We start from the raw sequence: 27,831 nt of genomic DNA, 5'->3' as shown, positions 1-27,831 counted from the left end.
TTGTAAAACTGCTCTTATGTGATATTTTATATACACAATTCAAATGATAAGCAGTAATTTTATTTTTTTTAAAAATTACTAACACTAAAGAAAAATTTTATGTACATGAATTTAAATTCTAATTTTTTTAAATAATTTTATATTTATCATAATATTTTATATAATATGTTATAGGATAGAAGACATATATGGATCAAGAAAAGATAAAGTTAGTTAGGAAATATATAGATAAAGAACAGAACAACAGGTTAAGGAAATATATAGATAAAGAACAAAACAACATATTTCGGTGGTTTCTATATACAATTGTCAATTAATGAGGATTCTGTATGAATACAAAATAATTACTATGTACAGTAGGTAAAGTCTTATTTTAATTATTATGAGTAAAGCAATTAAAATAAACTATGGATACTGAGATTTATTAAAATTAAGGGACAAACTACACTGCATCCATAGTGAATAAGTAATGGCTATTAGATTTTATTGTTTAAAACTTAGCCATTGGATGCCAGAATAAAAGAAAAACCAACTACCTACTCTATAGGTAAAAAAAAATGCCTATTTAGTTAAACAAAAATAATTGCTTAATTACTATTAAATACTTATTTATTAACCCAAAATTAATTTCATCAACTTTATTTTTTGAAAGCCTACTTTTATTTGTATATAAAAAATTTAAATCACATATATTATGCTATATGAATTTATATTAATACTTCATTATTAGCTATTAACTTTTTTAAGAGCAATTGTGTCACTTTATTAAATTTAATATTTTAATTTACACATCATTTACTTTATCTCATTTTAATTATTTTTTCGAAATTCTCCTTTATTTGATTTATAATATTGTAATATATATTTAAGAGCTAGCAGATGTAGATGTGGTTCAATTCTTTTCTTACTACGAGAATGTGGTTAAAATTATTAAAATAAATAAAAATTAATTTATAAAAAATATTTCTAACAATTTAAAAAAATATATTTATCTAAATGAAATTGAAAAAATATATCATTAAAAACAATGATATGTAGTTTTTTAATAGTAATTTAAAAGGACATTTTTTCTACTAAAAGAAGAAAAAAAGAAATTTGCAAAGAATAAAAAAGAAACTTATATAACTAGTGATATGTACCTGTTATAGTAGGTAGGCATGCCCGGTTCATTGAACCGGCAGTTCAAAATTTTTAAAATGTTAAACCTGAATCGGCTCTTGAACCGCCGATTTCGATTCGGTTCTAGTTCCGACTGGTTTCAATGCTGTTCCGATGAACCGACAGTTTCGATCATGGTTTTCGGCGATATAAGTTTTTTTTTTTTAAAAAAAAAATCGATTCTAATATTACATTTTTCTTTCAAAAATATTAATATGAGTTTAAAAAATATTGGTAAATTTTATTTTAAATAAATTTTTAGAATACTCATACTCATATAAGAATAAAATTAATAAATTTTATAAAATAATCAAATAAATTATTACTTTATTTTGTCTAAATGTTATTAATTAAATAAATTATTAGAAAATTTTAAAAAATGCCTAAGCCTAACATTTCTCAACTCAATAGTAAAGAATGATGACATTGATAAAAAATTTTCCATTCCTCTCCATCACTTGGATGGCACGTAACCCAGGCTCTTATTAAGTTGTATGATATCATGTTATTTTGTTCTCGGAATGCCAATGTTAAATTAATTTAGATAAAAAAATATATATCTATCATAATAATTACAAAAATTGGTGCTTGTATCTTAAAAATAAATGTTCGCATCAAGGAATCATATTAAATTAAAAATTAAATTTTAAACTTAAACAACAACTAAATTTATCACAAGTTATTAGATTATGACAATTCTTAATTTTGCTCACAGTTATTCCAACCATATTAAGCTAAACAAAAATAAGCAAAAATTTTAACTAAAATTTTCCCTTCTCCTAATTTAATCTAGCAAATTGTCCTTAATATGTGAAATTAAAAATAATTCTCCAAGCTTAAGATCATGCCTCAACACAAGTGTAAGAAATATGAAATAAGAACGAGCCAATAATCTTTCGAATGTAATTTTGAACTTAGTAAACAATTTAAAAGCAAAAAAAAAAAGAGTTAAAAATAATTAAAAGTTTAGACTAAATATTTCTCTTTTTTTAATAGGGAAAATTATAATCGTACCCCTGTATTTTGTTTAAAAAACTACTTTACCCTTGTTTTTTTAAAAATAGATTATTATACCCTTACATTTTGAGTCCGTTAAATTAAATTGCCCTTCCGTTAGGTTTTTGTGATTTTAGACGTTAAATGCACATGAAATGACACAATTGAGCCTAATTCTATCCATTTATCATATTTATCTTCTTTTCTCTTCCTCAAGCAATCTCTAATCTTCCAAATAAAAATATAAAAATAATATATTGGGCTTTTGGTATAATAATTTATTATGAACTCATGTTAATTTGATTTTGAATTGAATTTGTGAGAAAAGATATAAAACGATTGATCATCTGGAATGGCCAGTTGATAAAAAAAATTTTCAGATTCTTATTATTAATTAACATATCAGTTTTTCATTTATCCATTTTGAATATTTTTCAGAAATTTTCATAAGATGAGTTTTCTAAATGGTACGACACTAGGAGTTGTTGTGTCTTGAAACTACGGACAAGCTGCAAATTTATTTTATGAAAGAGAAAGAGGGAGAGAAAGAGGAAGAGCTGCAGATTTGTTTGATGAGAGAGAAAGAGAGGAAGAGGAAGAGGAATAAGGTATTTTGGTGATAATTTTTCTCTCTCTTTGAATTATTAGATTTTTCTTTGACTTACACTCTAAATTTGCAAAAAATAGACAGAAGGGCAATGTAGTATAACGAACTCAACATGTAAGGGTATGACAGCGTTTTTTTAAAACGATAAGGGTGAAGTATTTTTTTCAACAAAATAGAGGAATACAATTATAATTTTCTCTTTTTTAACCATTTTACCTTTTAGATGTTTAACTTTTCAAAATAAAGTGTATTTAAAAAAAAATTTTAATTAAAATATATCATGTAGTAAAATATTATTGAGATTTTTAGAGGTATATAGAATAGATTATGTGATTATCATTTTGAAAATAAAAATAAAAAAATTCCGAGCCGGTTCAAAACTTTGACCGACAGTTCCGATCCGATTTCGGCTCATCTACAATACAGTTCGGTTCCGATTCAAAATAAACCGGTAGCCATGACTAATAGTATGTTAGATGCCAAATGGAATAAAATTATAGTTTCTCTATTGATACAAAATTTTTCAAATCTTTATTATAGTAAAAGCCTAAAATTAAATTACATTTTAATATTCCAAAAAGTAATAATATGTTTAGACTTAATGACTAAAATAAAATTCTAAATAAGTATCATTATAATTGGTGCTAATAATAAAGGAGACACAATATAAGTATTTTTCTTTTCTAAGAAAATGTAAGCTTCAAAAAAATAGTATATTTATATAATATGGGAAAATCTGCAAATCTTTGTTTATTTCTTTCACCACAAAACAAATCAAAACTTGTATTTTTCAACAATAATCAGTATATTTATATAATATATGAAAAGTGTTCCAATGCCACTAAGAATATTGTTAGCAATGCTGGTTGGAAATCAATATACATGTATGTAGTGTGACAAGCTCTAACCCGAATCCTCTAACAGCCTCAGATATAAAGAATCGGTGGATCAGTTTACAAACAAAATATAATGGAAAAAACTCAGAAATTGAATGAAAGATTTTTTCTGAGACGAACGATGATCATCCAATGCAGTAGCAAACCCTGAGGCAGAGATCATCAGACATTAATATCCATTCGCTTCGATCTAGCAGTGCTGTTTATTTCACGAGAATCTGCGAGGGGAAATCTTGGGAAGCTGTAATTCTCGGTCACTGAAACTGGCTGCTGAGGATAAAGTGTGGGAGGTGGCGTGAGATTGCGCTGAGCCGGCAGGGGCGGAAGCACGTTATACTTGTATGGATCAGTGGTTAAACTGCATAAACAAAAGATTTCTAATGTCTTTAAAGTTTGAGAACAAGAAAATTGAAAATAAAAAGGATCTTTGTTTGAATCCTGTACTTTAACCAGTTTTACAGAAACTATTTTTCTGAAAACACATGATCTCATAATACCAGGATTCAAATATAACCAATGAATGAAATATAACTACAAATCTAAGGTGGAAACATTAGCACAACACAGTAAAAAGGTAGATGTTCTGCAGAAAATACCGTTTATTCTTGTAAAACTGATCGTCATCACTTGAAGTCTCATCCAAACGTTGCGCAGGTCTTTGAACTGGGGAAACAGACCATGGACTAGATGCAGTCAACTCATCTGAAAAATATCTTCTCCTGATCAACTGAAACACAGTGGTCCATCAAAGTTGAAAATAATCAATAGAAAAGGGATTCCAAAAGCACTAACATACCAGATGCACATACCATACGGAAAAACTTTATCACAGCTTCCTTGTCGAACCTTGCTTCTTTTGCAGCCTGCACATAATAAACAAATAGATCATTATGCCAGTTCATACATAATATGGGATAGGTTCACTGCAATTCAATTTGCTTACAAACGATCACTACAACTATTAAATTTCCTCATTCACTATGCAATGGTAGCTATTGCTTCAGATATTGTCAACCAGATACAACACTATCCTAGACACAACTGCTCTGATTCATATCAAGTGTTTGACTAGTCAATCAAAAGTACATTTGCTATTAATAGACCAAATAAGAGGTTCCCACAAACTGGACTCAGATTCATCACAAAAGGTGTTATCATATGATAGAAGAATTAGAAATAAAAGGAGGAAGAAAATCGTTGTTAGAATAATATAATTCTCTTTTCAAATTGTAAGATTCAAGCAATCGGAATCTAGAAGCCGAATTACAAATATGGAACGCCCGTGACCAAATCACAAATATACATGAATAGTGACAGAAAAAACCCCTCAAAATTTGATGTCACCCTTACCACCTTACCGGAATTGAGATTTAGGCTCTATTTGCTTTCAGAAAATAACTTGTCTAGAAAACATTTTTCAGATTTCCCGATGTTTGGAATATCAGGAAAATCAATCAATGAAAAATATTTTATTGGGCAAAAGAAAACTAAATTATTTTTAAAGAAAATAACTTCCCATTTTTGTGAGAGTAAATATTTTTCAGATATTGACAAACTTATTATAACCTTATATATACAGATCTTTTAATTTATTAATTACCAGTAGTCACTACCATGTTCCCAGTCACCACCAACCACCACCACCGGACACCGGCGGCTGTCACATTTATCTTCTTTTTTTTGCATCTTTCTTATATTCAATAATTCAATAATAAAATTTTAAAATACGAAATTTCTATAATTATATATATGTTTTTATGGTTTTATAAGTTATTTAATATTTTTTAACTAATTTTCAACATTGCAACTAAACTACAGAAATAAGTTATTGGAAAATATTTTTCAAGGAAAACATTTTGTTTTGAAAAATATTTTCTAAAGACGAGTTATTTTCCAAAAACAAACGGACTCTTAGGGAAAAAAAAAAGTACATAAACAATAAACAATCCACATGACTCTAGTTGTCGCCCATGCATCTGCATCTTTTACTCTATTTAGGGTTATCCCAAGCTAACAGTAGCTTAACAGCGTATTGATATGTATACAGTCAAAGTATAATATTATCATCTTTTAAAGAGTTAGAGAGCAAGAAATTTATACTTCAGTGTATACAAATATTATTATGTACTCTAGACATGCATATCATAAGGAATATAGAGCATATTTAAATTTGTGATGGATAAGAAAATGGGGGTTAGACAAACAAAGATGACATTCAAGTAGTAGAATAGGATATAGCAGTTCTAGGCCTTTACATTGATGTAAACCTGAACTGAGCAGAATGAAAATTGAAAAATGAGATACAAAATTCAATATGAGAAATTTCATGACGCCTTATATATCGCTTAGGTGCACAAAAACACAAAATAGATACCAATCAATATCATCTAAATAAAATCAAAGCACAGCAAAGCAAGTGAAAGCTTTAAATTGAAATGCTCACAGCAATAAGGCCACCATTTCCAGGAAAACTCTCAGTCAACGGAAGCTCTTCGCTGGAGGGAAGTAAACCCTGCTTTTCAACCCACTGACGAGCCACATCAACAAGATTGCCACTGCTTCCTTTTGTACCTTCTTTTGCAGCAATATCTGCTTTGTTCCCAATAACAATAAAAGGGACAGGAAGACCACCTGGACCACCAGAACCAAGAGGAGCTGAGAATGTCCCAGTTGCAGCAATCTCAGATGCCCATTTCTGCAAGCTTGTTTTGGTCCTCCTCTGGGAGAGGTCATGCACAAAAATGACACCTGACAAAGTTTAAGACAGAATCATAAGTGATTGTCATAGATGGTATATCTTCCAAGAGGGACACAGGTGTCAATATTTCTTTTGGAAAACTAAGTTTGGGGAAATAAAAAATTACAGTTCAAGTTAGCAAGCTCCATGTGCCATTTTGACGATAGTAAATGTCATAATAATATCAGTTAAAAAAAAAAAAAAAAAAAAAGAATGGTCATGGTTACTTACACTACAAACAGCATAATGGAAAATAACTACCCATTCCAACACTCAACCAACTGTAATGGAAATATTAAATCAGTCAAACTTCATGTAAGTGGAAAGCATAGTTATTAAAGGCGCACCTAAATTAAGGCTCAAGGGCTTGCACCTCAATAGTACTCAGGCATTCGACCTTACTCAGGCGACCGCGTTGCATCTTTTTTGCAACTTAGGCCCAACAAATTTTTCTATTTCTTAGTTTCTTAAACAAGTCACCTAGGATTGTCTTTCAATACAAAGTTGTCCAGATAGCATCTATTTACATAAAATAAATAAAAAAAATACCATGAATCTAAACCTAAACTTTTACATGTTCCAAATCCAAGCATAAGAATACCATGAATCTAAACCTCATTTCTCATTAAAAACTCCCATATGGAAGTGATGCAAGTAGTAAAGGTGAATCCATTAAATGATTAGAGCAAGTTTTTGATACACATCTTGTTATATTGCAGACCAAATTTGGTACTGACCATTAATCTGAGAGTAAAACAGAGACCGGCAATCTTTATATCTGTCATGCCCTGAAACATCCCATAGTTCGACGAAGAAATCTCTCTCTGCATCACCTTTAAGGCTGCTTGAAGAGCTACCAGAATTACCATAAGTAACATGCTGGATGGGAATAATAGTAAGAACTTAGTGAAGACTTGAACTCCTAAAAATGCTCTTCTGCTACCATCAAGTAACCAAGACATTTGGAATTTACCTTCACACCAACTGTACATCCAATTGTCTGAGGAGGGCGAGCAATGGAAGAACCTTTGACTATTAGATGCACAAGAGATGTTTTCCCAACACCTAAGAAAGATTAAGATTAGAAAATGAAGTTTGATATCAGGTACATAAGACGAATACAAGGTCAAAAAAGAGAGGAGAAATGGCATTATGTAATCAACCATGAGCATCAGACATAGTGCATGAAATTAGGAATTAACATTATTTGTATTAACATGTAGAAGTGACAGATTTTCATTCCACATTTCACGTTGAGATATTTTAATAAGGTCAACTCATGTAGTAAATGAAGGCATAACAAATTGTTGAAGTGCGAATGACTGAACTTTGCTCTGATTCCATGACATAACCAATACCGTCCTTTAACCTCTTCAGATCTTAGATCCAATTAATGATATCACAAATCCTCTACTACATTTGATTTAATAGATGATTAATCTAAAGCCCAATAAACATTAACGTGTCCAGTATGGTATATAATTTGTGTTCTAGCATCCAGGTTACATCTTTTTGTAACACTATGTATGAGAAGCACCGGTTTGAGAGGTAAAGGAAGGTTTTAGAAAGTATAGAAAGCATGTTTGCTGCTTGTTTCAGATAATCTTCAAAATCCACAGAAACCTACTAACCCGACTTTCCATAGCTCCCTCTTACACAAGAAACGGTTACATAATTTATTCCACTTCCATTTCCATTCCTTGCTCTAGTTTAGAAACAAAAAGAAATGGCATACAAACAGAAACTAAAAGGAATCGCCAAAATCATGCTAAACAAGGAAAGAACAACAAGAAGAAACCAAAAGTTACCTGAATCGCCAACAACGAGAACTCGAACCTGTCCACAAGGTGGTCCACCGTTCTGTTCCTTGTGTTCCCTCTCACGATCCCTCCAAAACATATTTTTCTCTCTTTTGATCTAGTAACCAAAACCCAACTCTTAATATAACCCAGTAACCAGTACAGAAAACAGTCCCTCACTTGTATACCAATCAGGTCCCATCAACACATACAATCTCAAAATAAAACAACAATTTATCCAAAAGGGTGTTACGCAATTTAATCCAACATCCATATTATATTAGAATCGAGCAAAGATCTAAGCTCATATTGAAGAACCCAGAACTGATTATGCTCTAACGAAAACGAATATAGTCCTGTTAAAATGCCCAAATTACAGTAGCAGATCTAGCGACATATCTCGAGACGAGTTTTCATTAAGAACAGAAGAATAAGAAGTGGGTTTCTCTTGAAATTCGTTCCAGGGTTCAGCATAGAAAGAAGAAGAGATCTAAAACTCTAAATTGAAAGAGTGTCTTCAAGCTTCAACTAATTTTGATCAATGGGGTTTAGAAAAGGAGCGATCTAAGAACAGAAAATGGGGAAGCAAGTTAAACGGTGCGCAAAATGGATTGGATTTTGGATCGGTTATTCTGAGTTATGGTCGGCTCCTTAACGCATGGTGTCAACTACCCGATTACCTAATGAAATGGTGGGAGCGTCATAAATCATAGAAATGGGAAAAAGTTCCGGATTTTGGAAGGGTCATCACGCGCTCGAAAAATAAATTAAATTAGACTTTTTTTTTTTTATATAGTTTTACCCGTTTAAGATCACGATTCGCATCGGATAACCAATCAGGTAATTTCATAAATTTAAGACATTTGATTAAAAAAGACGGGATTCGTATTTTATCTCACTTTTGAAAATTAATTAGACATTTTTCTAACATAAAACATTCCAAAAGTAATTTGGGGCTAATTTCAACTATCAAAAATAATTTTAGATAACAATATTTTTTAACTTAAAAATTTACGTACATCAACATTAAGTTTTGTATCGTGATTTCTTGAGAATACATACTTTTATATCAATCTATTGCTACGATAATACTGCAGAGTTCGTACATGAGGTGCTTTGCTCATGTAACAATTTTCATAACTAATATTTGAATTCGAAAATTTTAATTAAAGAAAAATCTCAATCATTCCATCCAACGAACACATGGATAGCAACTTCAATTGTAATAACAAAGGAAAACTTAATTTTTCTTTCTTATACACGAAAGAAGGCTAAGTTTCTATTCCCTTAAAGATGAAAAAAAGAGAAGGGCCAAGTTTCTAAAGTTCATTCATATACATAAAGCAAAATTATCAATCCTTCAAGTCCATATATAAACATTGATCCAACTTTATTTTCACATAAACATTTTCTTCTGTGAGAAGCGATTGGGCCCTGTACTTTTAATTGTAATGACTGAAGCACTACAGGCCCAGCCCATTGTGAACCCCAAAAGTGGGCCAGCCAATGGGGACATAATAGTACTACTATTCCAATATACCATTACACAAGTCGCATTTTTTGCGTACATTAACTGAGCAAAGTTGATAATAACTAATTCGTGATGAACTAATTAGCTAAGATCTAATGGTGATTTCTGGCCTAACCTAGTTTTAATGCATTTCTCGACCCATAACAAACCCAAATGCTCAGAAAAAAAAAAAAAAAAAGTAGTAATAATAATAATATTAGGGCCATCCTACGACGAGGAAGAAGAATGGGGAGAAGAAGCTTGTGAAGTCCAAGCATTAGGGACCAAGAGAGGCATTTGGTTATAGTACACCATACAAGGGCTTTCATGGTTGTGGATACCATCATAGGTTGTTATCACATATCTTGAGTCTTCTCTGTCTCTTTCCACTCTTTTCTTTACATTGCATCCTCCGCTTGAGCACTTATAATAATTCCTACAAAATAAGTTTAAAATTTCCAAATCTTTAAAATACAAAAACAAAAGAAATAAAAAACATGAGAAAAACCAGGGATTCAATCCATAGAAAAGCACTTATAGAGAGACAGCCATTATAATATATGAGATGAGAAAGTCTTTCACAGATTATGTGTACCATGTCAGTCTTGCTAATTCTATTAGAACGAGACATTGTCGTCAAGTGTTAGTTAAAATTTATATTTAATTTTTGTACAAAGAGGTCTGTACATGCAGAATATGTCAAGGTGGCTGGACTTGTCAAGTTGCTTAAGATATATATTTGTTCTGCCATTATTAGCATCCACTTGCTTAACAAACCCATAGTTTTGTGCAGTTATAGCATGCTAGCTTGGTTATTATCATCCAACTTGCCCACATAGCTAGCTTTGGACCACATTGGTATGATTATATAACTATAACAATTATTGTATTTTTTCCCCTTTCAAAAAAAAAAAAAAAAATTTATTATACTTATTTCAAACTATATACAACAAATAAACTTGACCTTATTTTGTTAGAGCTCATAAAAAAGTAAGTGATTCCTAAATTAGGATTTGAATTTTCCAATACATTACTATCAATATGACTTAGAATCTTAAAACTAGTAATCAGTAGATAATTGGATTAGTAAAAATGAATTATATTTTTAGACGAAATTTACTTATAAGATCAGAGTTTAAAACCTAAATCATTATTGTTGAAAGGATTTTACCAAAGTATCTGCATAAAATTTTATCATGTAATATTGTTGAAAGAATTTTACCAAAGTATCTACCTGATAAAATTTACTAATAAGACACGTACATATTATAAAAACTTCTCCTCTTGCTCTCTCCTTATCAAGAAAGGATTAGTACATGTACATAATGACAGAGAGCTTATCTCATGCTGCTGATGAGAGTGTATAGCGGAGTGAATAGAAGTGGAAGCCGCCACTTTATGTATGTATGTGTGTGGTTTAATTGAATGTGATCCTAAAAGATGCCTTTGGGTCCCATTTTTCATTGCTACAATTGTAATTTGTTGGCTAAACAACACCATGGGCTTGACCCCATTTTCCCATTTCTTTCTTTTGTTTTAATATTGGTTTGATGTGAGCATTTTGCTTCAATCATCTTCACGAGCCACACCACACCTCTCCCTATCTCATCTCTATGTAAGTACAGAGGCATATTTGGCAAAATTAACTGTTTAGATTTGAATAACGATTAGCTGTTAGCTGTTTGAGTAGTTTTCACAAATGCTAAAAGTTAAATGTTATATGAATTAACTTTTTATAAAACGCTACCTTAACTTCTAAAAATTAATTCAAATGCTATGTTACCAAACATTATAAAAAATAAGTTTAGCATTTACCTAAAAAGCTATTGCTGAACGCAACCTAAATCTCTCACCTACTTACAAACCACTATTTCTGATGGTTATGATAGAAACCAATACAAGTGAAAAGGCAATTTATACTTTAGATTATTGCTATATATATATATATATACATATAATATAATTTTAATGATGTGATATTATGATATCTAAATGCCTATCTAAATCCAAGACCATCTATCACCTATCTATTATATGTATGGTTGAAGAATATCTCATATATATTGTTTAACATGTGTTTTCAATAATTTAGTCATATACGTTACTGTTAGCTTTAGCTATCTAGTGTGGTATAATAGACTTATAAGTCAGATATCCAGTATTTGATTATAGGAACTGAAATGCTAGTGAGTTCTGATTTAATATTATTTTAGAATTGTTCTCGGAGATTATGAATTTAAACACGTTCGGTTCATTATTAAATTTAGCAAAAAGGAAAATTATATGAAATATAATTATCATTTCTTTTTCTAAGTTTTTCCAGACCATATTAATTGTCCAAATACTAATAATAGATGTAAAACAATTTTAAATGTTAAATTTATCGAAAAGGAAAAAAAATATGAAACATGAATTATCATTTCTTGTTCAAGTTTTTCTAAGTCCTATTGATTGTCCAAATAGTAATCACTATAATAATGGTTTTTAGCATATAATCACTATAATAATGTTAACCCAATTAAAAAAAGATCTTATCAAACCAAAATAATTTATAATTACCTAATTTCTTCTAATAATCATTTCATGTTTTAAAGTAAAACGAAGTACTAGTAAAGTAACCATTTTCTTGAATATATTATATAAATATACCAAAAACAAACAAATAAAAGAAGAAATTAACATCTGAATGGTTACCTTGGATTTGGGCTGTTCTTGACTGACTTCTTCCCATATTTTCTCCATTTAAACCCATCATCCATAACTTCTAACTCCGATTTGGTTCTAAATGCAACTCTATGTCCCACTTGAGCCTTCTCCTTCTTGAAACTCTTTTTGCATTTACTGTACATATATACATACAAAAACCCATTAATATGAATGGACAAATTTAAAAGATTATCTCTTTTAACTATCAAGAAATCAATTATCTCTTACACGCTATTACAACTTCTGGACGTTGCACCACCACCGCCATCACAACATCCGGTGGAGCCGCCACTGAAGACCTGATCCGATGATAGAATACTTTGAGAGGACGTGGTTGAATCCTCTCCAAACCCATCAAAACCATCGCCATCAAGCACGAGATAATCCGATAGCTGAAACTCGGTTAGAAACGGATCCATGTTGGGGTCGAAGTGATGGTAATTGGTAGAATTAGGGTTTGCAGGAGGAGGATAGTCCATCGTTATAAAGCTGGAGTTGGACATCTAGTAGAAGCAATGGCGTGATGGTAGGCTTTGTTCCATTTTATAAATAAATATATTGGGATTATGTAGAGGAATTAAATAAATTAATATTAATGAATATCAGGTAATAATCTTGAAAACGTTATCTTTCTTTTTTGCTGCTCTTTCATAGACACTTTCCTGGAGTGATGCGTCGAAGCTGCCTCAGTGGTGCCACGTGGCAAACTTAGGACAAGTGTGGTGACGTAAGCGTGATGACGTCATCTTAAACGTCTGATTGGGGTATGGGACCACTTCAATTGTTCGTGGTGTCGGATGTGAATGTGAACTTATAATTTTTAATAATAATAATAATAATAATAATAATAATAATAGTTATTATTATTATTATTATTATTATTGAATAAATGTTTGGTGCCTGAAATTAGGTAAAAAAAATTGAGTTAAGAATGTAAAATTTTGGGAGTTTAATTGATACATCAATATTATACTTTTGGGAAAGTTAGATTTCTTGATGTATAGATATAGATAAAAATATAGTTTTTCTGGTTTTGCGAAAAAGTGTGTTATGTTCTTATTCTGTGTGTGCACAGTGCGTATTTCCTACTTGACCAATAAAAAAATAATAATTTATCATCTAAAGATTTGTCAAAATTGTACTCCTTGCAAATGAAAATTAAGGATAATATTATTTTTTTATTATAAAAATAAATAATTATGTAATTATGATGAAAATTATTTTAAACTTTTGGTTGTTCTTAATTCATTATAATCATTATTATATTATATTATAGTTGTTATTAGTTTTAAAATCATATTTTTATTTCTTGTAATCAGAAAATATTTTTTTAAAATTTAATGCTTATATTTGTATGATAAAATCTCAAAAAGTATCAACAAAACATATATAATAAAAGGTGATATTGAAGTTTACCTATTATTCATAAATTAATTAAACACAATTATCATATACTCATAGAAAAATTATATCTAGAAATAAACACAATAATTTGATATTCCTATTCTCAAAAAAAAAAATGATATTCCTAAATTATTTTATTATAAATCTATTATCACTGAAAATAATTTTCATGAAAATATCAAATTTCAATAATCAAACACTCCCTTTAAGGATTTTTTTTTTAAAAACAAGTTTTACATGGTTACCCATTAAAAAAATTAATATAAATTAAATTAAATATAAAAAAATTTTGAGCTATAACTTGTGGGTAATATTAATTATATCTAAATACAGTTCTTTTTTTCGAAAGGAAATGCAGTTCTTAAAACATGAAATATAATTATGATTATTTTCTATTGTTTTCTATGAATGAATGCTTTTTTAATAAGTACTCTTAAGGGCATTGTATTATTATTATTATTATTATTAATGTGTAAAGTACGTAACATGACCCCACTTATAGAGCAAACCAATTAAATCAATGATTCTTGTTGAAATAAAGATTTTTCTAACCATACACTTGGAAAATAAAAGATAAAATCGTAACACTTTTTAAAGGATCTTTAATTTTATTGGTTTGATCTATGAGTAAGGCCATAAACCGGGTCTAGGTATATTTTTTCACTTAATAAAATAGTGCCATCATGGTTATGTATGGGGAGAAAAGTGTTGGATGTTGACACTCATACCAAAGATAATGGTGTATCCACGATTATGATGTTCACTATTTGTCAATTGATTGGGGGAATCTAATGCGTTATAAATCAAACAAGTGGAATGTGATAGTGCTATAACAAGCCCAAGCCCAAGTTTAATTGACTTCAACTCAATTATAATAACTAATTAATTTTTTATCTTAATTTGATTTCAATCAAATTTTGTATGTAACACTATTTGATTAAATATTTGAAATATCCGAATTTTCTTTTTGAAAGTGTTAAAACGTTCCAACTTAATTTCATTCAAATCGTTCAATATTAAAATTCGTCTCAATTCATTATTTGAAGTACTCAAATTTGAATTTAACTAAATATTTTTTGTAAATCAAATCCAAATAGTTAACAAGTAACTGATTTATACACGTAAGTTTTTTTTTTTCTTTAAATCACCAATGTCCAAACCCATTAGCAGAGACCTTCTAATCCAGCTCGAAATTTAGTCACAGTCAAAGCTGTTCGTCCCTCTCTGTAGATGCGTTTAGTGAGGATCTATCCCGAAAGTATGCACAACATACATTGCCAACTAACCACAATTCGTAAGTTTATACATGTATGTTTGTTGATCTTGCAATGCCAAATATATTAATCAAATATCATTTGTATTATCTTATTATTTATTGGTTTCTCTTTTCATAAAGTTAAAAGCATCAATTTACTTGACATGGAAGTAAATTACCCTATTACTGAATTTAGAAGATAAAAAACAGCTATCTATCTATCTATCTTTTTTTCTTTCTTTCTTCTTATGCGAGAATGGAAGAGTTGGCATCAAAAAAAGAAAAAGAAAAGAAAAAGGAAAAGGAAAAGAAAAAGAAAGAAAGAAAGCATTGAAAAATTTTAAAACCAAAAATTTATTTAATATTGGAAAAAAGCAGTCTTGAAATTAAGATGCAAATGTGGAAACAAAAGGAAATAAGTTTAATATACAGGGAGGCATGTTTAACTTCTTCCTCTTTTCTCTTTGGTTTATCAATCCCTAACTTTTGTTTGGGCTGCCGTTGATAATTAGTAGTAGCTCCCTGCTTTTCTTTTTTCTTCTTGCTCCTAATTTTTTATTCATTTTTAATAAACTCAGATCTATTTTGTTTTAATAGATATGTTTTTTCTTTATTTTTTTTGTTATTGTTGCCTTGTCTCCATATTTGGAATTCTTTTATCTCTTTTTCCTTGAGGGTTTAGTTTCTTTTTTGTGAAGAATTGTTTTTAAAATGTATGATATTTGATTTTATTTGGTTTGAGAATTTGGATCTTATTTTACTGATATGTATCTTCGATCAATGGAGCCTAATAGTGTTGGGATTATAACTGATCCCGAGTGGGGCCCGTGGAAAAATGCCATAAATGCCAGATGAAAAATAGGGACACCGAGATTTACATGGTTCACCCTTCAAGTGTTATGGGCTATGTCCACAGGACAAACTCCGAATAATTCTTCCACTATAAAATAGTAGGTACAAAAGAGATTACCAAAATAGTGGCACTCTAAGTATTTCCCAAAAACACCCCAAAAAATTATAATCCTCACTATTTTCTCTCTTTTTCAATTTTAGGAACCCTTTCCTAAAATTTTCTCTACACTTAACTGTGTAAACTTCTTCGTTTTGTTTTGTACGATTTGTTGAGGGAAAACCTTCTCCTATTTATAGGAGAAGTGGATGCGTTAATCAATGCACCTGCGCAATTAATGCATCAATCTTCTTTTTGTTGGTGCAGCCTTCTTTAACTTTTAAAACAAAACGTGTTTTTTTTTCCTTCAAACTTGTGTGTGTCCCATATGTCAGAGGGACCACAACAATTCTTCCTCTCCCAACTACATGGTGGGACTCTCCATTCCTACCGCTTTGACACACAGTTCAAACTTTTCCTTCAAAACGACCTTTATCAATATATCCGTAGCATTTCTGTCTGTGTGAATCTTTCACAACTGAAACTGCTTCTCTTCAATGGCAGATCTAAGCCAATGATATCTTACATCAATGTGCTTCATCCGTGCATGATACGTAGTATTTTTGCTCAAGTCTAACGCACTTTGACTATCACAATAAACTATATATTCTTCCTGCTGCACACCCAATTCTTGAAAGAATCGCTTTAACCAAAGCATTTCCTTTTCTGCTTCTGTGGCTGCAACGTACTCTGCTTCGATCGTTGATAATGAAACACATTTTTGTAATCTCGACTGGCATGAAATAGCTCCCCCTGAGAATGTAAATAGGTTGCCTGATGTAGATTTTCTTTCATCAAGATCATCGGCCATATGTGCATCTGTGTAACCAACAAGTGCAGGCTTTTTACCTCCAAAAGTTAAACATAACTTTGAAGTTCCTCTCAGGTATCTGAAGATCCACTTTACTGCTTCCCAATGTGCCTTCTGGGATTTGACAGAAATCAGCTCACAACGCCAACTGCATGAGCGATATCTAGTCTCGTACACACCATTACATACATCAAACTTCCGACTACTGAGGAATTTGGAACTTTTGACATATCTCCTTTTTCTTTCTCTGTTAATGGGTAGGATTTCTTACTCAACTTGAAGTGAGCGGCAAGTGGAGTGCTAACTGGTTTAGCATTCTTCATATTGAACCTCTCTAGAACTCGTTCAATATATTTTTCCTGCGATAACCATAACCTGCAAGACTTTCTGTCTCAGATAATCTCCATTCCGAGAATTTGCCTTGCGAATCCCAAATCCTTCATGTCAAATGCTTTTGATAAATCACTTTTTAACCTGCTAATCATATGTGCATCTGGTCCAACGATTAACATATCATCAATATATAAGAGAAGGATGATAAATTTACCATCAGGGAATTTCTAGACTATACACAAGGATTTGCATCTGACCTTTTGTATCCTTGATTCACTATGAAAGAATCAAACTTTTTATACCATCGTCACGGTGCTTGTTTCAACCCGTACAAGCTCTTCTTCAAGCGACAAACCATGTCCTCTTTTCCCTTAACCTTGAAACCTTCTGGTTGTTCCATATAGATTTCTTTCTCTAGATCCCCATGCAAGAATGCGATCTTTACATCAAGCTATTCTAACTCAAGATTCAAACTGGCTACTAGATCTAGCACAACTCGAATAGAACTCATTTTCACAATTGGTGAAAAAATCTCATCAAAGTCAATATCTTTCTTTTGAGTAAAGCCTTTGACGACCAATCGAGCTTTGTATCTCACTAGGTTGCCATCATCTTTCTTTAGTTTGTACACCCATTTGTTCTTGAGTGTTCTCTTCCCTTTTGGAAGTTTCACCAGCTCATATGTATCATTCTTTTTCAAAGAATTCATCTCCTCTTGCATGGCCTTTGTCCAGCAATCTTTATATTTGCAAGATTGCACATCTTGGAAGCTCTCTGGCTCCCCCTCATCAGAAATCAAAATGTAATCAGAACTAGGGTACCTTGTAGATGGTTGGCGTTCTCTGGTTGACCTTCTTAACTGAGGTTCAACTCTTTCTGGCGGAACGGGGTTCTATGGCTGCCCCTGCTCAATACCCTCTGCATCACTGTTATCATCTACAATCGTCTCTTGATCCCCCATGACTGGCTCTTCTTCTTCTTCTCGTTCTGATTCTGGCATTCCTCCTCTCGTGACATCATCTATAGGAATGCTTCTTGGTGTAATATCAATAATACCATCACTTGTGGATTCTTCACAAGTTGTATCTGCCATGATCTCATTCTCGTGGAATACTACGTCTCGGCTCCAAACAACTTTCTTTTTCACTGGATCCCACAACCTGTAGCCAAATTATTCCCCTCCATAACTGACAAAAGCGCAAGGAACTGACTTGTCATTAAGCTTTGATCTCTGCTCCTTCGGAACATGCATAAATGCCTTGCAGCTAAATACCCTCAAGTGAGAGTATGAAATATTTCTACCTGTCCAGACCTTCTCCGGTATATCAAAATCCAAATGTGCTGAAGTTAGTCGGTTGATTAGGTAGACAACAGTATTGACAGCTTCTCCCCAAAATGGCTTAGGTAAGTTGGCCATTTTAAGCATGGATCTGACTCTTTCAACAATGGTGCGATTCATCCGTTCAGCAACGTTGTTGTGTTGAGGCGTACCAGGAACTATCTTTTCATACCTGATACCATGCTGATTACAATAATCTCTAAACTCCTTAGAGATGTATTCACCACCATTATCCGTGCGCAAACACTTCAAAGCCACTCCAGTCTCCCTTTCCACCATCACATGGAATTGCTGAAAGTGCTTGAATACTTGGTCCTTTATGCGCAACAAATATATCCATGTTTTTTGTGAGAAATCATTAATGAAGGTTAGAAAATATCTACTTCCTCGAAGTGATTCTACCTCCATGGGACCACATACGTCAGAGTGTACCAACTCCAACTTGTTGTCTCTTCATCTAGAGCTTTTCTAAAATAAGACAAGATATTGCTTCCCAAATAAACAATGATCATAAGGGTTTATTTTACCTTTGGCTAATAGGATGAGGGACTTATTAGCCAACATATTCAACCCTTTCTCACTAACGTGCGCCAGCCGCCTATGCCACAAATTTGGTGAAGCATCATCTGCAACTGTATTCAGTTGACCCGCACATATTGTTGCGTGCGTCTTATACAGCGAGCAATATAATTTTCCTCTCGCCACCACCAAAGACCCTTTGGTGAGTTTCCAGTTACCGTCACATGTATGGTGGTGATAGCCTTCCTTGTCCAGTACACTGATAGACAACAGGTTCAACTGAAGATCGGGAATATGTCTCACATTTTTAAGTATTAATGTGCAACCGACACTTGTCTTTATGCAGACATTACCGATTCCCACCATTTGCAAAACACTATTATTTTCCATTCTAATAGTGGCAAAATCTCTTGCTTTATAAGTGGAAAAGTATTTCCTTTTTGAAACACAGTGGTATGAAGCATCGGAGTCTACTATCCACTCGGTATCTGCATCTCCAACATGACAGCAATCTGCATCATGAGTGACTAAAGTCACCTCACCATCTTCTACTGAGACTGTAGCAGATGTATTTCTGTCATTCTCATGTCTTCGGTTTACATTATCCTATTTATGTAAACGGCAATTGCTTTTGAGATGACCCACCTTGCCGCAATGATAACACTTTCTCATTTCTCTAGATTTGGATCTACCACCTAACTTTTCATGCCTTGGACCTCTACTCTTGCTCCGGCCCCTATTCTCTATGACAAGGGCTTGTGAACTGGTACTGGCAACGTCTCTTCTTCGTAGCTCTTTATTGAATAGTTTATTCTTTACCATAGACATTGTTACCACACCATTTGGAGCTGAGTTACTTAATGATACCATAAGAGTATCCCAACTATCCGGTAGAGATCCCAACAGTAGGCATGCTTGCATCTCGTCATCAAAGGACATACCGCTAACTGCTAACTCAGTTACGAGTCCTTCAAAATCATTCAGGTGTTGTGTAACTGATCGCCCCTCTAACAGCTTCAAGTTCATGACTTTATGAATCATAACACTTTTCCTTGAGCATTCATAACCTCGTACATATTCTCTAATTTCTTCTAGAGAACTTGGGGATCTTTTTCATTTCTCACGTGGTTGTACAGGCTAGAATCTATCCATTGGCGTATTGTACCCAATGTTTGGTTTTTTAACTTGTCCCACTGCTTTCTTTCATTTCTTCTGGCATTGCACTGTCAGCTTCAATTGGATCATACAGATATTTGCAATTGAGGTAGTCCTCCATTTTGGATTTCCACATTGAATAATTCGAATCCGTCAATTTGATCATTGCCCCATCGTTAGCCATGTCAAATTCTGAATCTGATAAAATTTTACTATTCACAAAATTCACTATTCATATGAATAGTAACTTTGTAGAAAACTGACAGAATTTACCAACCAAAAGCTCTGATACCAGTTGTTGAGATTATAACTGATCCCGAGTAGGGCTCGTGGAAAAATGTCGTAAATGCCAGATCAAAAATAGGGACACCGAGATTTACGTGGTTCACCCTTCAACTATTATGAGCTACGTCCACGGGACAAACTCCGAATAATTCTTCCACTATAAAATAGTAGGTATAAAAGAGATTACAAAAATAGTGGCACTCTAAGTGTTTCCCAAAAACACCCCAAAAAATTATAATCCTCACTATTTTCTCTTTTTCCCAATTTTAGGAACTTTTTCCTAAAATTTTCTCTACACTTAACTGTGTAGACTTCTTCGTTTTGTTTTGTACGATTTGTTGAGGGAAAACCTTCTCCTATTTATAGGAGACGTGGATGCGTTAATCAATGCGCCTGCGCAAATTAACGCATCAATCTTCGTTTTGGTGGTGCAACCTTCTTTGACTTTTAAAACAAAACGTGTTTTTTTTTCTTCAAACATGTGTGTGTCCCACATGTTGGAGAGACCCACAACAAATAGTACGGCATGTTTCTCCATTGATGCTGTTAATGCATAGTCGTTTGAACTCATCCATATACGTCGTACGAAATAAGTTTTTCATAAAGCAATTCAAGCATAGAAGATCCGGAGAAGTTATTTTGTCGTCCAAATCAATTAAAGGACAAGTTGCTACTATAAAGATTTATATCGGTCAAGGTTATCTTAAAGTGGAAAAATCTAATATTGTTTCTTTTGGTTTTAGTTTTATTATTCAAAAGAATATAGATAATTCTTTTGTTGTCGAAAGATCAATGAACTTTCAATTAATTATGATAGTAAGTTCTATGTTTGGTCTAATTAAGTATTTATAATACTTGATTTTATTATTAATGAATTGTATTTCTCAAAAAAAAAAAGTTTAATATACATGAATAGTGAAAAATATGAAGGGGACTTTATGAGGAAGTTAATGAACATCAATAAGCTGTTAGGAGTAAATAAAATAAATGTCTCTACAAATTCTTTTTTCAGAATAAATTAAAACTGAAAAATTTCATAAGGAAACAACAAATGCAGTTTTAATAATTTTCTATATTTTTGTATAATAAATAATCACTTATACAAAGAATAAAAAACACAATCTTATTATAAAGTATTCAATCGAGTTGACAAAATATAGCATATGTACCATAGACAGTTGTTCGCTCCATTTGATGGATATTTATGATCACTTTTTGATTACATAGTCTTTATACAAATTCGATATAATCATCTTCAAATTTTTTCCTTCTATTGAAAATGAGATTTGCATCTCTTTTTACATAATTGCCAAATAAAAAAAATATCATAAATAAAATTATGCTAACTCTGACAATAACAAAAACTTAAAAACTATCAAAACGACTATACATAAGAGTAAAACAAATCGCGAAATAGACACAATAATAACTCATAAATGTATAAATCTGATGATTATTTGAAAAGAAACAAAAGGAAAATAAAGAAAATTGGATTAAGAAAGAAAAGGTTCCACAGGTAAAAATCACGAATTCTTAAGTATTATTATTATTATTATTATTTTGTGTGTGTGAACGAGAAGCAGTACAGGAGATTTGTGCTGCTTTAAAATTACACGTGAAAGTGTTACAATGTAAGAATAAATGAGGATGCATTGACCGAAAAATCCTGTACGGGCTTGGGTCAATGATCCTTATATGCACAAACAAATATATGTTAAGGTAATAAGGGTTGTCGTAATACCTCGATAAATAAATTATATAATAGAAAGTACTTTTCTTACTTTTATTTTATGAGTCCTCTGTTAGAAATTTTAACTTTAACGTGGGCTATTTTAATTTGCGAAAATAGAATGAATAAATACAATTTAAGAATATGTATGTAGAGTTTAATTTATGTTTATATGATCACGTATATAATGAGCTTATGCATCTCTAGTGGGCTAATATGGTAAGACGGTTAAAAGTGTAGGTCTAATCTGACTTATAATAGGAAGGTTCATAGGATTTTATATAAATAGATTAGGTCCCTATCTTTCTTTAATCCTAATATTGATTAGTCTCATTTAAAGTCGCCTTGTGAATAAGGAAACAGAGAGGAAGGTTTGGTCCCTCTTTTACAAATTATTAATTTCATGTTTGAGTTTTACAAATTATTAATTTCATGTTTAAGTGTGTGATTGCAGGTAATCGCCGATAAAAAATTATGAACTCCATTTTAAATACGCAAATTACTTCTGCATAATTAATAGTTGGTGTTCTAAATTCATGTATTAGATATATAAATTTTCTTACATCCTCTTACCCTCATCTAGAATTCTAATCTCAATCATATTAAAGAAAATCTTAATTTCTAAATTCTAATTACTAACTTATATATTTTTTTGTAAGGTTGATATGAAAGTTTTGATAAACATTAACGAAGACTACTTTGAATATATATATATATATATTTTTTTTAAAGATTGATATTAAATTCTAGTAACAACGAAGGTAGTAGAAAGTAAACACTTGAAAATTAGACCAACCTCATGAATCAAAACGTGAAGGGGAAGATAGCAGAGATTCTTCAGTCAATAGCAAAGTTAATGGGTGACCATATATCTTGACCCAAAAAGGAATATATATATAAGCAGGAAATCCTATTCTAGTCTAGTCACTTAATTAGTATAGCGATGTGAGAAAGTGCAAGGAAATGTGAGAAAGTGGTAAGAAAGAAACATCCTTGACCTTACCAAAAACTTTCCACATCAACAATTCAAACTTTTTATCTCTTTCCAAATAAGAATTGAGAGTGGGAAAATAGAAAGGAAGCTTCACAATAGCTATATTTTTTAAGTGATTTCATGTTCAATCCTAATCACCATTTGGTAAAAGTATTGAACTAATATTTGTTTAATTACTTTTCTAACACCAATTATTTATAACGACAAATTGAATTGATAAGCATAGATTAAAATAATTAAGTCGTGGGTCTAATTAGCGCAACCAATTTAGTTAAACTATTTTTAAAACTATAAGAGCGTCTTAAAATGCTAATGTGAATTGCTCTTATTTGATTGTCATATCAAAAAAATGGAAAGATTTTTTTAAGAATGTTTTCCAATACTAATGTCTATTTGCTATGTTAAGCTGATATATAAACAAATAAAATATTCTACATCTGTTTCATAATACTTATTATATTTAGAATTTCACATTCTTTAAGAAAACCATATAATTTTTCTAAATTACAATAAATTATTGAGTAAATCGACTATATTACCTTTAATTTAATACTAATTCTCTAAGAAAACCATTAAATTAAAGTAATAATTATTGGTCATATACAAAGGGTAAACATAAAAAAAAAAAAGATTTATTACTCCTTCAAACCACAAACGTCACGATTATTTTGAAACAAATTATTTTCTCAGATGTAACAAGTATAGTACATTATCATCTACACCTTCTATCTTTAGAAAGTCTCTTAGACAATATGTGCATTTATTGCTCTACAGTGATTGAGTGCATATTAAATTATGGACCCAGATAATAAAAGAAGGAAGAGGATGCAAGAATATCCGAGAGTAGTTCATTAGAAAGAGATTTTTAAAATTTAACGTCTATAAATAGACATTTAGCCACATCATATTCACACATTTTATTTCATATGACACACCATTCACAATCCATATTAACTCAGTACAATTGAATTTTTATTACATTTTTAAATGAATTTCACATATAAAGTTAAAAGTTTAAAACTTGAAGTCACCGTTGCTTAGAAAACTTTATCTAAATATCATCATCTATTCAAACATGGATTAATTCATCATTATAGGTGGACAAGGACACCAAGTAATGCAAATCCAAGAAAAGAATAAAGAAGACCACTAAGTAAATTGTTATTTGGAATTAATTAATTCAATTTAACAAGAGAAGTATTGACTCACCAATTAAGTTAAAACTTAGAATACCTAATAGGCTTAGTGGTTTATAGTTTAACCAATCCAATGGGTTTTCAAAACATAACACAATTAGGGTAAGTAGTGAGCTTGGATTGAGATGGCTAAATCATTTAAAACCACAAACTTTGCGGGTAATTTTAATTTTACCCTAAATCCAACTTTCTTCTTTTAGTAACTTGAATATCAACTTGAGCTACAATAGCATCTTAATTTCAAATAGCACCCAATATTAAAAATAATATTTTTCATTAAATTGGGTACAATTTAATGAATAAAATATTATTTTCAAATTGTACCAATATTAAAAATAAAAATAATATATTCATCTTAAAAGTAGAATAACTTTTACTTATTTATATAATATTGCCAACAAGTAATGATTCCCTAAAAATAAAATTATACCATAATGAATAAAACCTATTTTTATAAGAGATTTAACTTAAATATAATTTCAATAAACTCTAACTAAAATTCTATAAATTTAGGTTATAATTAAAACTATCCGTAAAGTTTAAAATATTTTTGGATGATTCCGCATATTATGATATGATATGTGTTTGCGATATATCTCTCCATGTCACTAAAAAAAGGGCCTTCTAGATGTAAGTACTTTTGACTAGTTGGCTGACTTTCTTACACTTTGAGGAGGAAAAATGGAGAAGGAACATAGAAGGAGAGAGTGTCTTGCAATATGTTATACTAATTAATAATGGCTAAAAAACTATTAGTAGATATTTGTACCATAATTAGTGCAAAGATCATATTCTTGGGGTCCTCTCTACACTTGTTTGTTGGACTTTACACAATCTACAAGCAACCACTTTCCAAGAATTTGTTGCTCACCTTCCATGTACATATATGATTATATGTATTCCTAACTTGTGTGCTTAATGTTGCCATTTGGTTTTGTTAAGTCAAATTTTTTTGTATGGAGTCTTTACTTAGGATTTTGTTAATTTGTTTTTCAAACAAATAATAAATTTCAAGAAGAAAAAAATGTAATGTCAAAAATAAGTAGTTGCCAAAAAAGAGATCTTTTCAGTTAATAATTTTATAAGTTATGGCTATACACACAACCCTAATCAGACAAAAAAGAAAATTCAACTGTCACGTTTTTTTATTCTAGTACCAATTTTTAATTTTAAACTTTTTATGGTTTTTTTTAATCATTTATCATCGATTAAATTTCAAATAAAATAAATCTTACATATTTTAATATAAATTCATTTATTAAATTCAGAAAGTATATATATATATATATATATTGCGGCTCAATAAATAAATTTACCTTTGTACTTTTTACAAAAAATCTTGTACCATCCTCAATTTTTGTTTTGTTTTATTGAACATTTCAACTTATAAAATTGTATCTGTTAAATATTTTATTTGACATATTGAATGTCTCAACTTATAAAATTTAGGTCGATTGAACACTTATTTAAAATTTAAAAATATAAAATTATTATTCTAAAAGTTGTATTAACCACATGTCAAACCAATATTTTGCATATAAAAACCCAAAAACACCTTAGAATTTTCTATTTTTAGTTTGAGGAGGTATGAAATTATTGTAAAAAGTGAAGTTCAAGGTGCCACAAAATCGATTTGATAATTCAGGGCGCCACAGTTCTTTTTGTTGAAGTTCAAGGGTTAAGTACCGTATTTGACTTATATTTTGCTGGTGGTGCTAGACTTGCAGTTATTTGACTTTGAAACAAATGTTGTTAAAGAGAAAATCCTCTTTCTCTCTTTCTCATGTGTTACATAGAAAGGAAAGACAGAATTAATCAAAGATGGAGAAAACAACAATTTTTAGGGGAAGAAAAACAAAGGTGTGAAAGATCATACTTTTACTATTTTGTTTGAAAATGGGAAGTCCAAAGCTTTTACACTAGAAGAGTCTAAGGATGTATCTTATTAATTGAGATAGAAAGAAAATAAGTTTGTTTGTTTTGTCTTTTTAAATAAGATATTTTTCTGAATATGAAAGCAAAAATTAGTTGATTTAAAAAGCTAAATTTTTTGAGGAAAACTTATCTAGACTGGGTGAATGGTCCCATTTATGAATCAAACTAATGAAATTAAGGATCTCGTTGAAATGAATGTGTTCTGATTATATATTTAAAAAAAAAAAAGATAAAATAGGAACAATTTTTAAAAAAATCCATAGTTTCATTTGTTTGTCTATGGATGCAGTCTAAGCAATTAATTTCTAAGTTTTTTTAGCTTATTCAGTAAGCTATGTAGATTTTTTATCAAAAGAGAAAAATATTTCCACTTAATATTTAAAATCGAAAATTATATCCAAATATGTATTTTTAACTTTTACATAATTAATATATAAATTTCATCATTAAATTATATTTATATTTTATATAAATAATATACATTTGTATCATTTAAAATCATGTACTCATGCTACTACTTGAATAATAAACTAAATTTGTATGTTTAGTTTATCTTATATAGTATAATTTTAATTTTGTTATTATATATATAGACGGTCAAATATTTAAAAATATATATTCAAATTATTCAGATATCTTGTTTACCAAACAATCTTAATCATTCAACGTTAAACTCTTACATTATTAATCTTTCAGTTCAATAAGTTAGTAATTCAAATTCAATATTTAACTCAAACAAACAACTCCTAAGCCGACATACTTCCTTTTCAAGACAAATCTTGCACAATCGACAAATTACCAAACCCTTTTCGAAGCAACTACTTATCCTCTCCTTCTCTTTACACAATTTTTCTTCTTGCGGATGCATGCACTTATGCAACTTTGTGTCAATTTGCCCTTTTTTTTTTATTTATGTAATTGTCTTCTACGCTAACTTTCTTTTTACCCACGTGCTGCAATCCTTCATTTATAAATCCAACTATTAAATTCATTTAATAAAATAAATAAAATGTTGATTGAGATGATAAACGATTTTAAGAACGAGAGTAAAAAAATTTATAAATTCTATTTTTTGAGGGAGATTAAATTCTATTTTTTGAGAGAGATTATTACACTTATTGATTTAAAAAAAAAATCCAATTAATGATATTAATTAAAGTTGATTTTGTTTTTTGAAAATGCCATTTTAGATAATTTTGGACATTTTGAATTGTGTTTGGAGTAGGTTTTTTTTTTTTAATTGATAAATTGAGAAAAAGTTAACATTGAAGGTTTGTCGCTTTAGTCCATAGAATAGCCCAACCATTGCCTTGGTTCAAAACCTTCTTTCCAATCAGAAATAACATGTCCGTACTCATTCAAACTAACTTCAGAAGAGTAAACACCATGGCATTTCTCATAATCAAGTCAGGTTTAAATTCGTGTTTAACAATAGTAACCTAATATTTTCAGCTAAGCGAATTAACCGATCCCGACCCAATCTAAATCATTTGGTTAATTTATATCTTGAGTTTGGAT

General features: G+C 30.6%; 2 protein-coding genes across 4 annotated transcripts; both read right to left on the bottom strand.

The window, feature by feature from the left end:
- Positions 1 to 3,542: 3,542 nt before the first annotated feature.
- Positions 3,543 to 8,933, bottom strand: LOC105636557 (Ras-related small GTP-binding family protein). 3 transcript variants are annotated; one of them, XM_012219859.4, is made up of 7 exons: positions 8,203 to 8,933; positions 7,368 to 7,459; positions 7,132 to 7,273; positions 6,101 to 6,405; positions 4,454 to 4,520; positions 4,254 to 4,359; positions 3,543 to 4,015 (listed from the first exon to the last, which is right to left on the bottom strand). In XM_012219859.4, exons 1-7 carry the CDS (start codon positions 8,291 to 8,293, stop codon positions 3,820 to 3,822), a joined length of 999 nt encoding a protein of 332 aa, XP_012075249.1. In that variant the 5' UTR covers positions 8,294 to 8,933; the 3' UTR covers positions 3,543 to 3,819. The 3 variants fall into 3 exon arrangements, with proteins under 3 accessions (XP_012075249.1, XP_012075250.1, XP_012075247.1); XM_012219860.4 differs by having other exon boundaries at positions 4,254 to 4,320; XM_012219857.4 differs by having other exon boundaries at positions 4,254 to 4,384; positions 4,467 to 4,520; positions 8,203 to 8,929.
- A 595-nt stretch (positions 8,934 to 9,528) lies between these two features.
- Positions 9,529 to 12,966, bottom strand: LOC105636559 (putative WRKY transcription factor 51). Its single transcript, XM_012219861.4, has 3 exons — positions 12,638 to 12,966; positions 12,398 to 12,544; positions 9,529 to 10,139 (listed from the first exon to the last, which is right to left on the bottom strand). Exons 1-3 carry the CDS (start codon positions 12,910 to 12,912, stop codon positions 9,932 to 9,934), a joined length of 630 nt encoding a protein of 209 aa, XP_012075251.1. The 5' UTR covers positions 12,913 to 12,966; the 3' UTR covers positions 9,529 to 9,931.
- Positions 12,967 to 27,831: the final 14,865 nt, after the last annotated feature.

Source organism: Jatropha curcas, chromosome 3 (assembly GCF_041381405.1).
Source record: "Jatropha curcas cultivar XTBG-Jc1 chromosome 3, XTBG_Jcur_1.0, whole genome shotgun sequence".
Classification (NCBI taxonomy): Eukaryota; Viridiplantae; Streptophyta; class Magnoliopsida; order Malpighiales; family Euphorbiaceae; genus Jatropha; species Jatropha curcas.
Note: the sequence above shows the minus strand (reverse complement) of the source record. Positions and strands in the feature narration are given on the sequence as shown.

Excerpts from the sequence above, each read along its gene's own strand:
- LOC105636557 (XM_012219857.4), bottom strand. The coding sequence starts at position 8,293 with ATGTTTTGGAGGGATCGTGAGAGGGAACACAAGGAACAGAACGGTGGA. Across the intron at positions 4,521-6,100 it reads GAAATGGTGGCCTTATTGCT|GCTGCAAAAGAAGCAAGGTT; the intron begins GTGAGCATTTCA and ends TATTATGTGCAG. Across the intron at positions 4,016-4,253 it reads CAGTTTTACAAGAATAAACG|TTTAACCACTGATCCATACA; the intron begins GTATTTTCTGCA and ends TTGTTTATGCAG.
- LOC105636559 (XM_012219861.4), bottom strand. The coding sequence starts at position 12,912 with ATGTCCAACTCCAGCTTTATAACGATGGACTATCCTCCTCCTGCAAAC. Across the intron at positions 12,545-12,637 it reads TCCAGAAGTTGTAATAGCGT|TAAATGCAAAAAGAGTTTCA; the intron begins GTAAGAGATAAT and ends ATATATGTACAG. Across the intron at positions 10,140-12,397 it reads AAGAACAGCCCAAATCCAAG|GAATTATTATAAGTGCTCAA; the intron begins GTAACCATTCAG and ends CTTATTTTGTAG.